Raw genomic sequence first — 14,865 nt, forward strand, 5'->3', positions numbered from 1 at the left:
AGCCTTGCTAATGACCTAATTATTCTATTCAGGTGTGGTGCAGCAGAGGCACATCGAAAAGTTGCAGGACAGCGACCCTTGAGGACTGGAGTTTGACACCTGTGCCAAAGAGGGTTCCTCCACAAAACATTTCTGTAATATGCTCATACAAAGCCGTCGTGGGCAGTCAGCTTCTTAAGCAATACCCTCATGTGACTCAACTTTCTGTTGGACAACTGTCAAACAGATAGTCTTTCTCCAGATTGTGTACACCACAGCAGAACATTTCACATTGAGAATTTTTTGTCCCTTTATGATCCATAATCATTGAGCTTAAGGGAAATAGAGAGTTGAAATACTTATGTCCATTATATAACGTGTACACATGTAACTTTTTTAGCAGAATTATTCCAACAATTTATTGAGATGGACCTGTAAATGGCTGGACTTCTGTCTCCTTTGAAACAGCAGTCTGAATTATTAGAAAAGAGCCCTAACCTTGAGGTAACCTGCAGGCCTCTGGTCAGAGATTAGTGCGTCTATTTTTGTCCCCCCACCCCTCGTTGGTACCATTTTTTGTTAGAGGGTCTCTTCCTTTAGACAATACAGCGACGAAATAAAGACCAATTTACAAAGAATACCACGATACACAAACAAGACATATAGAAAAAGACTCGCTTTACTTTTTCTGGTTTTAAATAGCTGGTAACTGGCTCTAAATATTGTCGTTTCCTCTGTCGTACTTCTCCTTTAAGAGCCGAAAAAAAACACAGCTATGACGTGAGGAGTAAAACCTGCTGGCTGCCTGTCCACTGAAAAGTGAAGTGTGTTTGACGAAGCATTGGGTGTCGGACTTTCTCTGTTTATTTGTCCTTTCTCCATTGGTTTCTGTCGTTTTTATTTTCATTTTTTAGATTTCGAGATTTGTCCATAGTGAAACCAAACATTGTAGCTAACTTATCGGATGTTTTAGAGAAGTTCCTCCAGCGTTTTTTTGAGGAACCGGTGGAAGGCGGATACCACCGGAGATGGATAAGCTAACCTATAGCTCACTTGTTAGCCGACACTCATAGATCACAGAATAGACTCGCGCTAGCATGCTAACAACTGTCTAATTTAGCATTTATCGGCTAACTGAGGGTCTTTTCTCAATCCTAGCATCAGAATTATTCGCTGCTAGACTTTGGGTCTTATTTTTTCATCGTTTTTAGTCTGTCAGAAGCCAGCGAAGTCAGGAAGACTCAATTTCTGGTCAAAAAAGGAGAACGACGGCGCGGAATTGTCGAGAAAGGACGGCTAAGTTATCCCTCCAGCTCAGTCAGACAAGACTGTGGACATTATGCTGTCTAACGCTCAGAACCAACCACTGTTTCCGAACCCGGCGGGCCAGCAGAACCCCACGGGCCACTTCAACGCCAGACCCCACCTACAGATCAAGAAGAACGCCATAACAGACGAGTACAAGATCACCGGCCAGGTGCTGGGACTGGGGATCAATGGCAAGGTGGTGGAAATCTTCCAGAGGAAGACCGGTGACAAATATGCGTTAAAGGTGAGCCACAGTGGTCCGATATGTCACCCAGTTAAATACTGTAGTTGACACCACTTGAACCGCCATTATAGATAATCTAGTTAGTGTGAAATCATTAATAAAAACAAAGACAGATCTATTTTTTTGCCTACCAACACTGATATGGATATATGTTCGCACTGCATGTTTGCTTTTGTTTTTTCAGCTTTTCACCGGGCGATACTGTTGTTGAACGTCTCAAACTTAGTTTAATACGAGCCATAATATTTTGCTTTTCTCTAAGGCCTTAAAAATATAATTTCCAGCCCCCCAAATATTTCATTTTCCACAAGAGGCCCCTCCAATGGATGTATCAGTGAGTTAAATGCATAACTTCATTCATTCACTGGCTGCTGTATTTTGTTTTCAGTGATTTGAAACTGGTTGTGGAATTTGGGTGGCATTGTGTTGTGACGAAACTACTAGCTCTGTGATGCAGGAAAGCAATTGCTGCTGTCGAAATAAATTTATCACCAGGCATTTAGCCTTGCCCATAAACATGCAAAACAATTACTGGTTTAAAATTGAATTAAAACCCAAACACTCTTGTTACCAACCTCTACCATGGTTGGATTTCACAGGATAGTTTTCAATAGTTGGCCAAACCTTTCATCAGTAACATAAAGTGATCTAAAGTTTACTTTATACTATAGGAAGGTGCTGATGTAAGGAAACCCAGATGCAAAAGAACATCTAATAGCTGAAAAACAAACGTATACATTTAAATAACATTTGTATTTAAGTACTAAGTAAAATATATTTATTTTATTAAGTAATCTGTGTCCTGGAGTGAATCTGAAGACCTGCAGAGACCCTAAATGTAAGAAGGAAATACTAGAATATTTTATATATAATATATAATCACATTGTTGGAGCTGCTTCCAGTCACAGTCGCACAACAGAGTTTTGCAAATATTTTTAAGCAAGCCTAAGTGAACATTTTCAGCCTGTGTGAACATTTTCAGTTGTCAAAGTATTATTCAATGACCTCTGCAAATACACGACCAGAATTTCTCAAGATACCTAAATTAATCCCTTCTAACATAAATTAATGGTGTTCCATCACAGAAACTTAAAACTGAAAAGGATGAAACAAAGTAGCCTTGCTGTGCCAACTGAGCTGGTGATGATTAAAACGCAGTTTCACATATCTTCTCACATCTCTGTACTTCCCCTGACTTTACTTCTAATCACCTCCCTGACTCCGAAACTCTTGGCAACGGGTAACTGAAGTGCTGATGTTGGTGATGCTTGTTTATAGTATTTTCACTAATTTGGAAAAGAATCGGATCTTAGAGTTCCACCAGCTTATTTACTGACTCATTTCTACACTACAGGTCTAAATGCATTTTTTTAAAAGCACATCATCGACAAGCGTCAGCAACTGCATCCTGCTGAAATGTCATGTTGGTGGCTGGAAACGTGCCATGACTAGCTCTGATTACTAACCTGGTGATAGAGTAGATATCTGTGAATTAAACGTCATAGGATTGACGTTTTATTGTGTCATGTTTATGCTTGAACATAATTACCATTCCAGCGCTGTTGAGGAATCGATTCAGAACAGGTTCTTCCTCAGCTCACCTTGAAATGTTGACACTTGCTTACTGAGCTGCACATATTTGAGTTAAATGGTGATAAGAATCAAAACCCATGCAATGTGATGCGCTGCATTAGGTTCAACGCCTGAAGATCACTTTCTGTCTTGATCAATGATTAATGAGGGGCAGACGCCTTTACAGATAAACTCACACTAGACTGATGCATGTCCACATTTGGCAAAGATCTATAAGGATGAATGAACTTTTTCTGGGCTGCACTGAGGCGCACTGTGTGACTTTTGTTTATGTGTTAAAATCTCCAAATTAGTCACACTCTGGGGAAACCCTGATCATAACTTCTCTTTTGTGTTAAACAAGATAAATTCCTATTATTAAGATTTATGTAGGTCTCTCTGCTGATCTTGTAGAGATCAGTAGCATCAGAGTAGCGTTTTCCTCAATTATTTCAACATAATATTTTTAGTTGCCCATTGTAAGTACTAAGTTTTGTGTAATCTGCTGTTTATGGGATTTTAAATGTAAATTCTAGTGATGCTCCGATCAGGATTTTTGCTGCCGATTCCAATACCGATCATCCATGAGGCTGATCTCTGCCGATCACTGATCACTGCCGATTGCCTGGACTGGCTGTTGATTTTTCACTTTAGGTAGAAATTATACCATGTTATCTGGCAAAATGGAAAAATTATCTGGCAATAAATTGACCTAATTTAGACATACTTGACATAAAATATTTTCTTTCTTTTTTTAAAGTTACATTCTGCAGCTTTAAGTAGACGTTCGGTGTGAGAGTTCACTATGGGTGGAGGTTGAGTAACGCTACGTCTGAAATATCACTACCAGTAGCGCGGTCCAAGAGCGAGAGCAGAACCAGCGTCTTTCACCGCCAACTTGAAGACTTGAATAATTTTTCGGGTTAGTTGTTTAGCTTTCTGACCGTGATGCTAATCCTGTTGAGTGTTGCGCTGCTTTACCTGCTATCCGCTCCGGATGTTCTCCTACACTGAACCTCGATGTAGCCAAACTCCGTCAAGTGCTTGTTTTTTTTTAAATGCATATTATTTGTTGTGTTGATGCATTTTGAGGTGCTTCACCTCCGAGGTAATTTCCTGCCGCAACATGCAAACTTCCCCATTCACTCAGAGCGTTAAAGTTTCACACGACAAGATTTGTTGTCGCGCTGCAAAGTGAGATAAATGTGATTGGTTTTGGTGATCGGCAACAAGAGACGGTGATCACCTATCATAACACTTTTTCAAAGAAATCGGCCGATCGATCGGGAAACCTCTAGTGAATTCTCAAGAGTAGATTAGTTGGGTCACTAATAACCTACTTGCTAAATGAAGAAAAATACAATAAAAACATGGCAGGTTCTGATTTATAATTTCAATGCATGTTAAAAATCGTTAAACTCTGGATGTATTATCTGTATGAACTCAATATTTTACTTCAAAATCTCAGTTGTGCATTTTATAAAAAAAATAACACCATTACAGTGCAAGTTGAAAGTTGGCATTGAAGACACAGGAGGAAGCAGAACTTAAAAACTGAGCTTTTATTCCAAACACCAAACTATTTGAATGACGGCTGCCTTAGTCTCCATTTCAGTCCCTTTACACATAAATGTGCTTTCCCATGATGGTTTGACAGTAATGGGCCGTAATGTTTAGAAAAGGTTTGCAAAAGGGGAAAAAAATTATCTGCTACTTTAGACCTTTTGAATTAAGGAATCTTATTGTCTATCATGTTAAAATAAAAACTGAATACAGTGCATCAAATACTAATATTTATGTTTGAGTTGTGTTGTCCCTTTTTTAAATACAGTTTATTATTATTAGCCGCTTCATAGTGTTGTGGCCACGCTTACTAGTCATTTCACAGATGTTGCATATATCACATCTCTGCCTGATGACACTGGTTCTGCTCACTGGAAAAAGAACCAAAAAAAAGCAACCAAACAAGAAACAGATACCTGATTTGAGAGATTGCATCAGTCCCAGTGATGGAAAATTTGATTGATAATGCAGTTTATAGAAGGAATGGCTCTCTGTGAAACTCTGGTTTTTATTCCTAGACGCACAGGTATATTTTGAAACTTGGCTCATAAAGAGAGTTTCCAGTGACCTACACAATCCAGCTGCGACGTGTTTGGACAGTCACCAAATAAGGTCATAAAGATACGAACATTTAACAATGTTCACATCAAACAGAATGTAAAAATATAACTATTTAATAATTTTTTGTTTCTGATGCAACCCAAGTGTTCCTCAGGGAAGCGGGGGGCTGTGCATGATAGAATATTATAAATATTCAGACAGTGAAGTGGGTGTTATTCCCTATCATGGTGTCCAGACAGCATAGGGAAAAAAAAAACAGAATTGACCCAGTTCTTTCATTTCTAAACTCTGCATTACCCAAAAACTGCATGAAGGGATGAAACGTGTAAGGCAAGAGCACATGAGGAATGCTGCTGCGTTTTTATCGGCTCGCATAAATTCTCATAAGTAACACACACCAGAAGAGTCATGCATGTGTAAGTGTACAGAGACATCAGACTTGTCTCTCTAATATTTTTAGTTTCTGTTTGTGGTTGTGATAATGTATGAAAACTCAAAGGTGACAAAAAAAATGTCTCGACGGCAGTGTGTCATGCTGTGAAATACTTTGCAAAATGTTGCTTTTTTTGTGCTAACTCAGTCAGGTCTAATCCATTGTGTTCATTGAGAGTCCAGGATCAAGTACCTGTAAATTTAACATGGTGACGTTATATTGATGCAGCATGTGCATTTCTTGGACTACATATTGTTCTGGTTTTGCAGAATAATGCAATCTTTTTATCTGGAAAAAATCTGGTTATATGGACATTCTCTTAGGTTTAATAAACCTCACACACTATGATGGAAACTTCTTATTTAGTCACTTGCGTCTAAACCTTATTACCGGCAAATGTTTGGCAGACTGACGTTTCCTTTAAACTTAATAATTTATGGCCTTCTACTGTATCGCACCTAATATAGCCTCTCTAAAAATCAATAACTTTTTGATTGACCTTATACATGCTTCCTGTGTTGATTGGTCTGCCCGTAATGCGTCCTTGTTACGGAAATGTTTTTAGATGTCTGAAGCTCTGCAAAATGTTGTCGTAAAGTGAAAAACAAACAAACAAAAAAAACAACAAAAATCCTAAACCAATTGAAAACCAGTTTCTTTTATGTGGACGATAGACTTAATTTGACTAAATTAAAAAGGATCAGTAAAACAAATGTTGCTGTCTTATATATCCCTAGCCCTTATATTGGCATAAAGATGAAAGTAATTAGTTTCTAAAATATATACTTCATAATATTGGACCCTTTTTGTTAAAAATTCGACATGTATTAAATTTGGACTTCAGGAAACACCAGGAATGAAGAATACTGCATTTTATCGTGAAAAAATAATGGTCAAACATTAAAAAGAAGATTTCAAATCCATTTTGTATATTCATTTTCTTCAGTCGAAATTTTAGTCATCATTTCGGCTCCTCTAAAATATTAAAACAACCACAATTTATTTTTGATTCAGATTTTTTGGGAAAGAAGCATCAAAGCTTCAGATTAGCAACGATATCGATATATCTACCTTACATTACATTTTTTACATTTTACTAAATTTAAAAGTGGGATTTTTTTCCTTTGCTATTTAATACAAAAAGTAATTAAAAGTTAAATATATTATCCATACTAATGTTCTTGTTTCACTTGTTGGTTGTGTTTTTATTACAAGGAAATGTGACTTTTTCATTATTCCTCCATACATTTTGTTCCAGATTTTTCTTTTAAATAACCACCAAAAACAGTGAAAATATTCAGCTTTATCATTTAAAACTTGAGTTTAATTAAATATTTTAGTATTTAAGCTGTTTACATTAGACCATAAAAACCCAAATAAAAGGTAACAGGGTTGTTCCACATTAAGCCCTGGCTTTATGGATCTTTGATGTGATGCATAATGAAAACCTACGAGTGCAGCTGACGCATTTACTGTTGGTGTTTGTATAACCTGGGCTGGTTTAACATGCCATGCAGCGGGACTCTGTCGTACTGTTTGGGCCTTATCTGTTTACCAGAGCTATGGAGAAGGGATCTAGAAGTATTTGGAAAGAACATGGTGTTAGATTGAGCTGAGAAGCTATGCGGTGTGACGACTCTTCAGGGGTAAAATGTAAATACATGGGAGGGCAGCAGGAGGGGAATGGGGTGTGACTGGGCTGCCTGAAATAAACGGCTAGGAAAACAACCTTCAATCTAGCGTCTATACCTGCTGGTTCACATGGGATTGAGAGAGGGGCTGCCGCCCGTCTCTTGTAGTTAGAGACGCGGTTCACCGTTTACAGGTCCCTAGTCTGTTAGAACAGTGTTTTTCAACCTTTTTTGAGCTAAGGTACATTGTTTTAATTGAAAAAATCACAAGGCACACCACCAACCAAAAATGTAAGCAAAGATACTCTGTAGCCGCCTATATTACATATATAGTCATTCTTATCAAAGTGTCTTGAATAGGAATCAAACACAAAAATGTATTTTTATCATATTTTACATTTATTTCAAATTGCACTTAACGTGCACTTAACTTCAAAAATACAACTGAGCAGTACCACAACAATGTGGTCTTAAATTTAAAGTTGTAGAAAACTTCAAAGTGTTTTACAAACTAATCCACAAGCATTCTTTTAGCCGGAATACAGAAAATAATTCTTATTCTGAAAGAAGCAATAATATTTGGGAAAGATTTCACTTCATATTCACTGTTACAATATGAAGAGTCGTACAAAATGTCAATATCTCTAAGAAAAATACACAGAAAAGCCGCATGTTCAAAGTGTAGGAAAAAAGTAGCAGCGGAAAATACGGTAGGTATTGGGTAATTTCCACGGCACCCCTGACGATCACTCATGGCACCCTAGTGTGCTGCGGAACAGTGGTTGAAAAACAGTGTTGGAGGACAACACAAAGACAAACCATGCAGAGAGACCAACCCAACAGTGACTACAATTGTTACAATTTATGTCCAACACATTTAAAAGTTGTGAAAGTCACTCCTTATAGTTTTCTACCAACGTGTACACACTCCTTTTAAAAGGTCTGGTTTTTGTGATGTAAAATGAGCCAAGTGCAGCCTTCTGACGTTTATCCTGTACAATTTAACTGAAACCTAAAAATTTTTAAAGGTGTGATAAAGGGTCAAAAATCGAGTTGTATTGGTGAATCGACCTTTAAACTAATCCTTTTATTGAGCATCTTTTGACTCAAATTTAGCATCCAACCTTTTGTGGTGAGTGTATTGGGATCCCGCAACTTGTTAATATTTTCCCACTTCACCTTTAAATGGTTCAACAGATCAGATTGGGATTGTGGGGACATTTCTTGTCCAAAGCCATCTTCTGGTGATCCCACAGAATAGGTTCTTATTCCTAAATAGGCAATTTTAAACCGTTGAGTTCCATCTTCTGTTATTTTGGAAAACAACTTGGACTTATTGTAATGCTGAAAAAGCAAATCTATTTTCATCTTCAGCTTGTTTGCAGACTTTTGATGTTTTGGTGTTGAACCCTATTGGTATTTGGAAATATCAGTGACTTTTCCCACCTTGACAATCTTTAATTAAAAAACTCCAGACTTGATTAGGCCACCTCCATGTTTCAGTGTCTATATGATGTGCTTCAGTAATGCACAGCACTATTGATTTGACAAATAACACAGCTTCTGGTTCAAAAGTTCAACTTTGCTTTTATGAGATCATAAAAGCTACAAGGTTTTGGGAGATTTTAACCAGGTCTGGGTGTTTTTCTCTGGAATAGAAGAATCCTGCATTGCAACTTTGTTTCTTATTGTGGACACATGGAGAATACAGCAGCCTGTTATCACATGAAGAAAAATAACACTTGTTGGAAAGTTTTGCAATTCCTCCAATGTTGCTGTTGAATGTTGAAGCCTTCATCGCCAGTTTCTGGCTCATCTTTTTTTTTTCTTTTAAATATATTTCTAGTGTTATTTCTCCCATTAGAGGTGACTGGTTAGCACCAAGCTGGCCCTTCTTTTGACTTGATGTCTTGTAATCTCACTGATCCAATGTAACAAAATGCCAGCTGGAAAATATCAGGTAAACCTTAGGTCATCTGAATATTATTCCATTTTAACTCAATTTGATACAGTTGAACTAAAGAAGATTAAATGCTGAATCTGAGTCAAAGTTTAGTTTAGTTTTAAGTCTGTTCAAATTTAGTCATCCAGGTTTTTGTAGCTTCATAGTTGTTGTTTTTTAAAATTTTTTTTACATAAAGTAGTACAGCATAAATATCACATGTGGAAAGGTTAAAATGATAAGTCTCTTCCGATATTTTTTACATCACAGCAAAACTGGCATTTGAACACGGTTGCGTATGCTTTTAAGCGTCACTGCAGGTAAACATGGTAAGCCGGTGTAAAAAAGAGGAACTGAATATTAGGCTGTTTAAATTTATGACCACTAAGCCTTTTGAAACATGGTAGAACTGATTTTACCTAGACACTGTTTTATGAGGACTTGGCAGTCATAACAACGTCCATGGATAATAAATCTATCTGAATTCACACTGTTGTCTGATTAAACATTAACATGATTACAGTGAAGTAACTGTGGCAATATATCACTCACAAAAAGAGGAAAAATCTCCAGAGGTGGAGGTGCTATGTCAGCCCTCCGAACAGTTTTTCACCTCTGTTTTTTCATATGTGTAAAATCGTAACTCCATTTATCTTTAATAATCTGACATTTCAATTTTTTCTGTCCCTAAAGGGGGAAATCCCCGTCTTTTGGTCATAAAACATTCATAGTTTGGGAGAACGAGGTATTTTTCCTTAATGGTTCTTCAAGTTATTATCATCAACACCTTTTTTTTTTTTTTTTTTTTTTGTGCTATTCATTATTGACACGATTCCCTTTAAATCGTTTTCTGTTAGAAACAAGATTTAGTCAATGCTTACTGACGGTAAAAACAACACTGCCTTTAAACTTTAGGGTTTGTGTAATTTGCATTCGAGTATGGTTTTTATTTTCGGTGTTAGGTTTTCACAAACTTTTCCATCTTGAGGTTAGATTGACGGATTTGTAAAATCTGATAAACACCACTTCGTTTTTTAAGTTAAACCAGGTCAGCAGATGTAGTTTTCTTCTTGACACCAAAGTTTGGAATTCAGGATGATTCATTTTTTCCTAATTTTATTTTCCCTGTCCCAAGTGTTTAATCTTCATTTTATTTGAAATGTGAAGCTGGTGCTTGAGGCCGCTCTGCCTTTTGTAACTAACCCTTTACTTTTCAACTCCCATCCTTGAAAACTAACGGTGGGAGTTGAAAAAGAATACATTTCTTTTTCTGTTTTACATATAAATGTGTCACTTTTATATGATCCTGACGCATCACTTTCCTGATGTGTCAGGAAAGTGACACATCAGGAATTGTCACGGTAGCAAGGAATTGCTACTGTATTCTTTGAAGCCTCTTGTTCAGATTTGCAAAAACTACATGATGCACAAGAAGAATACCAGTGACACTTTCACAGACCTACATAAACCTTACTAATAGGAATTGTGAATGCCAGTTGATTGTAGACAATTAGTAACTCTTATTAGTCCAAACTGAGGCCATGCTTGTATTAGAATCTGGATTTATCATATGTGTGACTTCTAGAGGAGCCACTCGCACACCTGCGCAGACCACCACTTTCTATGTGGGCGGACGTGCGATTGTAAGGATGTGGTTTGATAGATGGATAAGAAACTTGCTAACGGGTTGTGTGGCCGAGTAATTTCCAAGCTGATGCAATGGTTGTACTATAAAAAAAAAAAAGAAAAAGAAAAAGACCAAAACACAACTCTTATATAATGAACGCAACTTCTAGAGCAAAACTTTATGCTTGTATTCTTTAGCAAGCCCTTCTCTGCATGTTATTTGCTACTTGGGATTAGTTCCCCATACGGAAGCAATGTGGTTAAATTGTGCTGAATGGTGCCAACGGTAAAAGGAAGCATTTTGTAAAGGCCATTTAACCAATAACCAGTCTTGCTGCTCTGTTATGAATGGTAGCCAAAGCGACCAATAGTGAAACTAACTTGAAACTTGTTTTTTCAGGAAGTCTAACCCTCACCTCAATATTTAACTGAAGTAGTTCAGTCGTAAAACTAGAAGTGGAGAAAGAGAGAAAATAGTGAGATCTTGACTTGATAAGTTTTTAATCTAACTTTTTATTAAATTTTAATCATTATATGGCATGCATTAAGTATAGGTGCCAAAACTTTTCAGTAGTTTTAGCAGAACATCTTCGTTTGTTTTTTTTTTAATACCCAAGGGAGGCTTTTTTTAGTTTCCACTTAAATTTTATTGCAAGAAAAAAGTTGTGGCATGTTGCTTTTGTTTTAAACATTTCCACAAAACTCAACAAATAAAATAATTTTTTGGAAAGTGCACAATGGAAATGGATTGACCTGCTTGGTGCTGTCCTTTATCTCACAAGGAATGCCTCAAATTATTGAGATACCTGAAATGACTGCTGTGATTAAGCAGATAGTAACTCTGTGAGGACGACAGATTTATGTGACGTCTGTTATGCAATCATTTTAGTGCTGTCTAAGTAGGAAATAATGAATTACTGATCAAAGGGAGGTGGAAGGCTTTTTATTTTTCCTTTTATGTTGTCTGTGCTCGGTATTTGCACATGAGCACTACGTCTACAGTCTGAGTCAGGTCAGCAGTTCAACATTTAACACACATGCTTTTAATTTGTACAAGTGACCCATGTGTGGTTCACTGATATAGTTCACAGATATTGGTGACAAAACACGGTCCACGCCCTGAATCATGAGGTCACCAAAGGGCCGAGTTAGTGAGGTCCGACCAGATCGGGGGGTGGAGATTGTTTGGGTCAGAATTATATCTGGTACCTTTTATTCTCTGTTTCACTTCCATCAACAGCATTATCTATTGTTTCTAGTTATCCTTATCCTGCACAACCTTGCATTTGATCTTCAAAGACTCAATAACGCCCACTCTCTTTCCCATTAGGAGCTTTCGTTCTGTATCAGGAAGTGAGACGACAGAAAGTGTTACAGCGTTGGCTCTAAAACAACACATCCGTATCATGGAGATGATGTAGACTCTCACTTCCTCCTCCGTTAGGACACTGGCTAAGGGAGCCTCGTTTTGAGCAGCTGGGAGCAACTGCCAGTTGTTTAACAACCAAGGCTGCAACACTTCCCGTCATCTCGCTTCCTGATGCAGAACGAAAACTCCTAATGGAAAAGAAAGTGGGCGTTGTTGAGTTTTTGAAGATCAAATGCAAGGGTGTACGTGATGAGGATAACTAGAAATGACAGATAACGCTGTTCGTGTTTAAGCGGTCAATGTTCATGAGGTTATTTATTTATTTTTTTTAGTTTTACAGTACAAACCACATGTTAATATACACATTCTCACTGTCTTTCCTTTAAAGTCTAAGCTAAAACACTTTGCCTGTTTGCAGTTAAAGCTTGGGTACAAATTGGTATTTCCGGACACAGTGATTGCAATCGAATAGATACGAAACGGCCCTGATTTTTTTTCACTATGGAAAATTTGTGTGCAGAACTAAAACAGTGTTTGAGAGCATGTCCCAAACCTAACTTGGTTGCATCAGTTCCATATTGAGGAATGGGACAAAGGTCCAGCAAACTCTTGTGAGAAACTTCTGGGAGGAGACCCAAAACATTTGGTCCTGGTCATACAGCATAAAAGTAAATGCTTGTGATCTTATGAATTTGAACAAAGTAAACAAAAACAACTAATTATAGAACAGGAAACGGTTTGATTTATTGTCTGTGAGAAAAGAAAGGTAATGTTTTTTTTTTTATTTATTTTTTTTAGCTTGTGTGAACACCTGGTTTCTGCTGTTTGCAGTTAAAAAAGATCTTATGTGGCTTAACAAATGCCTTTAATACCCCAACGAGACGAACACATTTCTGGCTCGTTCAGTGTAGACTGAACAAGCTAAGAGGACAAACTGCATCTTCCTCTGGCAGCTCGTTGTTTAACCTCTTTTTGTCGGCATAAGAAGCTTTTCTGATTGAGACGAGCTTAACCCGTCACCTTTGTATATTCTTAGTTCCTCACACGTTTTCACTGCACCTTCACCCATAGTGTGATTCTTAACTAGCCGTTTTGTGGCTCAACACAGCGAGTGGAGGAAGTGGTGGTCTTGCGCTGAACTGTCTCTCACCTCCTGCTGTTTTTGGCCCGCCCTGGGGAACTTTTGTTGAGGCTTGTGGAAGTGTATTGTGTGTCCATCTGCCGCCATCTTTTCCCGCCTTCTTAATAAGCTTCACTGTTTAGCTTAAAAGGGCAAACAACAGATGATAGGAGGGCGGTGGTGAGGGGGGGCACGCTGCACAAACACCAGCAGTGAGGTCACAGCAGTCTGCTTTCATATTCATTGCAGGTGGCCTAAGGACAGAAGGACTGTTTTTGTTAGATTTTGTTGACATTTAAGTTTTTTATGTAATGGGATATTACTTTCACTTTTAGGTTGTGATGGGAAAACAATTTAAGAATTTTTTTTTTTTAATGGAGAAAGATGGTGCAGTTCTGGTCAACATGGTCGTCTCACTTCACTCTATTTTAAGCTGAAATCTCACATTTCAGCTTAAAATATCCAAAGTGTCAAATATCTCGCTGTGCATAACCGTTTTTTTCCTAAACAACGTATCTGCCTGTGGTTCAATTGTTTTTATTGTGATGTTTTGTCATACCAGCACTTGTACTGTGTTTGATTTGGGTGTTAAGTGAATCCACAATGTTGTCGTGACGAAAATTACCCATAAAGATGGTTGTAGACCAAAGGAAGTTTGGATATTTGCTAATGCAGTCTTTATTATTATTTTTTTTTATGAAGCTGCTTTGATCGGAAAATGGTATGAGGTTTTTTTTATAATGCAAAGCAAAAAAAAACTCAAACCCAATATATTCAGAAATACATTTGGAACTATAAAGACAAAATAATTGATATAGGAATAGATGTTTAGTGCTGTTTTGTTTTTGTTTTTTTGGAGTGCATTTTGCTATATTTATGTCCAACTGGATTATGTATTTGTGTTTTTCCTAGTTACTCTGTTTAGAAGGATGCAAGCCAAATCTTTCTTTTGTCCTACCGTATAGATTAGAGGGACGTTTAATTTAGTTGCCACCAGAAATTCTTTAACCAGCGGTTAAAGATATTTTAGGGATCTTTGGCTCTTTTAAGACTCATTTGTTTTAATTGGCTGACCAGTTGAATTAATTAAACTGATTTGAATAATTCAGGGGTCTTCAGCTCCACTCCACCAGTCCTGCTTACTTTGGATAAATCCCTGCTCCTGCACACCTGAATCAAACTAATAGTTAATGGGGATGTAATTCAGCTTTTTGATTCAAGCCTGTTGGAGCAGGGATGTTGGTTTTTCTTGGCAACTTGTCCCAACAATCCATTTTTTTAATTTATTTTTTTACGGGTTGGTAATAAAAGTAAATATTTCACAATTTTCTCTAAATCATTGGTTGAGATGCAATTAAATGGTTAAATAAAAGATGTATAAAAAGCAACCACAGAATGGCTTCTAGATTTTAAGTTGTTTTAGGTACTGAACTGAACCTTAGACCACCTCAAGAAAAATTTCTGTAAAGGAGAATGTTTTCATTCTTGTACGGGTTTTTACATGCTCAAGTCAACA

The 14,865-nt window shown here is 37.3% G+C and overlaps 1 protein-coding gene across 1 annotated transcript in view; it reads left to right on the forward strand.

The window, feature by feature from the left end:
* The first annotated feature begins 758 nt into the window (after positions 1-758).
* The window catches only part of mapkapk2a (MAPK activated protein kinase 2a), a 29,821-nt gene continuing 15,714 nt past the window's right edge, over positions 759-14,865 (forward strand). Inside the window, exon 1 of the mRNA XM_008409246.2 lies at positions 759-1,531. Coding sequence (XP_008407468.1) covers positions 1,319-1,531 — 213 coding nt within the window. The 5' untranslated portion in view covers positions 759-1,318. The remainder of the gene's footprint in view (positions 1,532-14,865) is intronic.

Source organism: Poecilia reticulata, linkage group LG5 (assembly GCF_000633615.1).
Source record: "Poecilia reticulata strain Guanapo linkage group LG5, Guppy_female_1.0+MT, whole genome shotgun sequence".
NCBI classification, from domain to species: domain Eukaryota; kingdom Metazoa; phylum Chordata; class Actinopteri; order Cyprinodontiformes; family Poeciliidae; genus Poecilia; species Poecilia reticulata.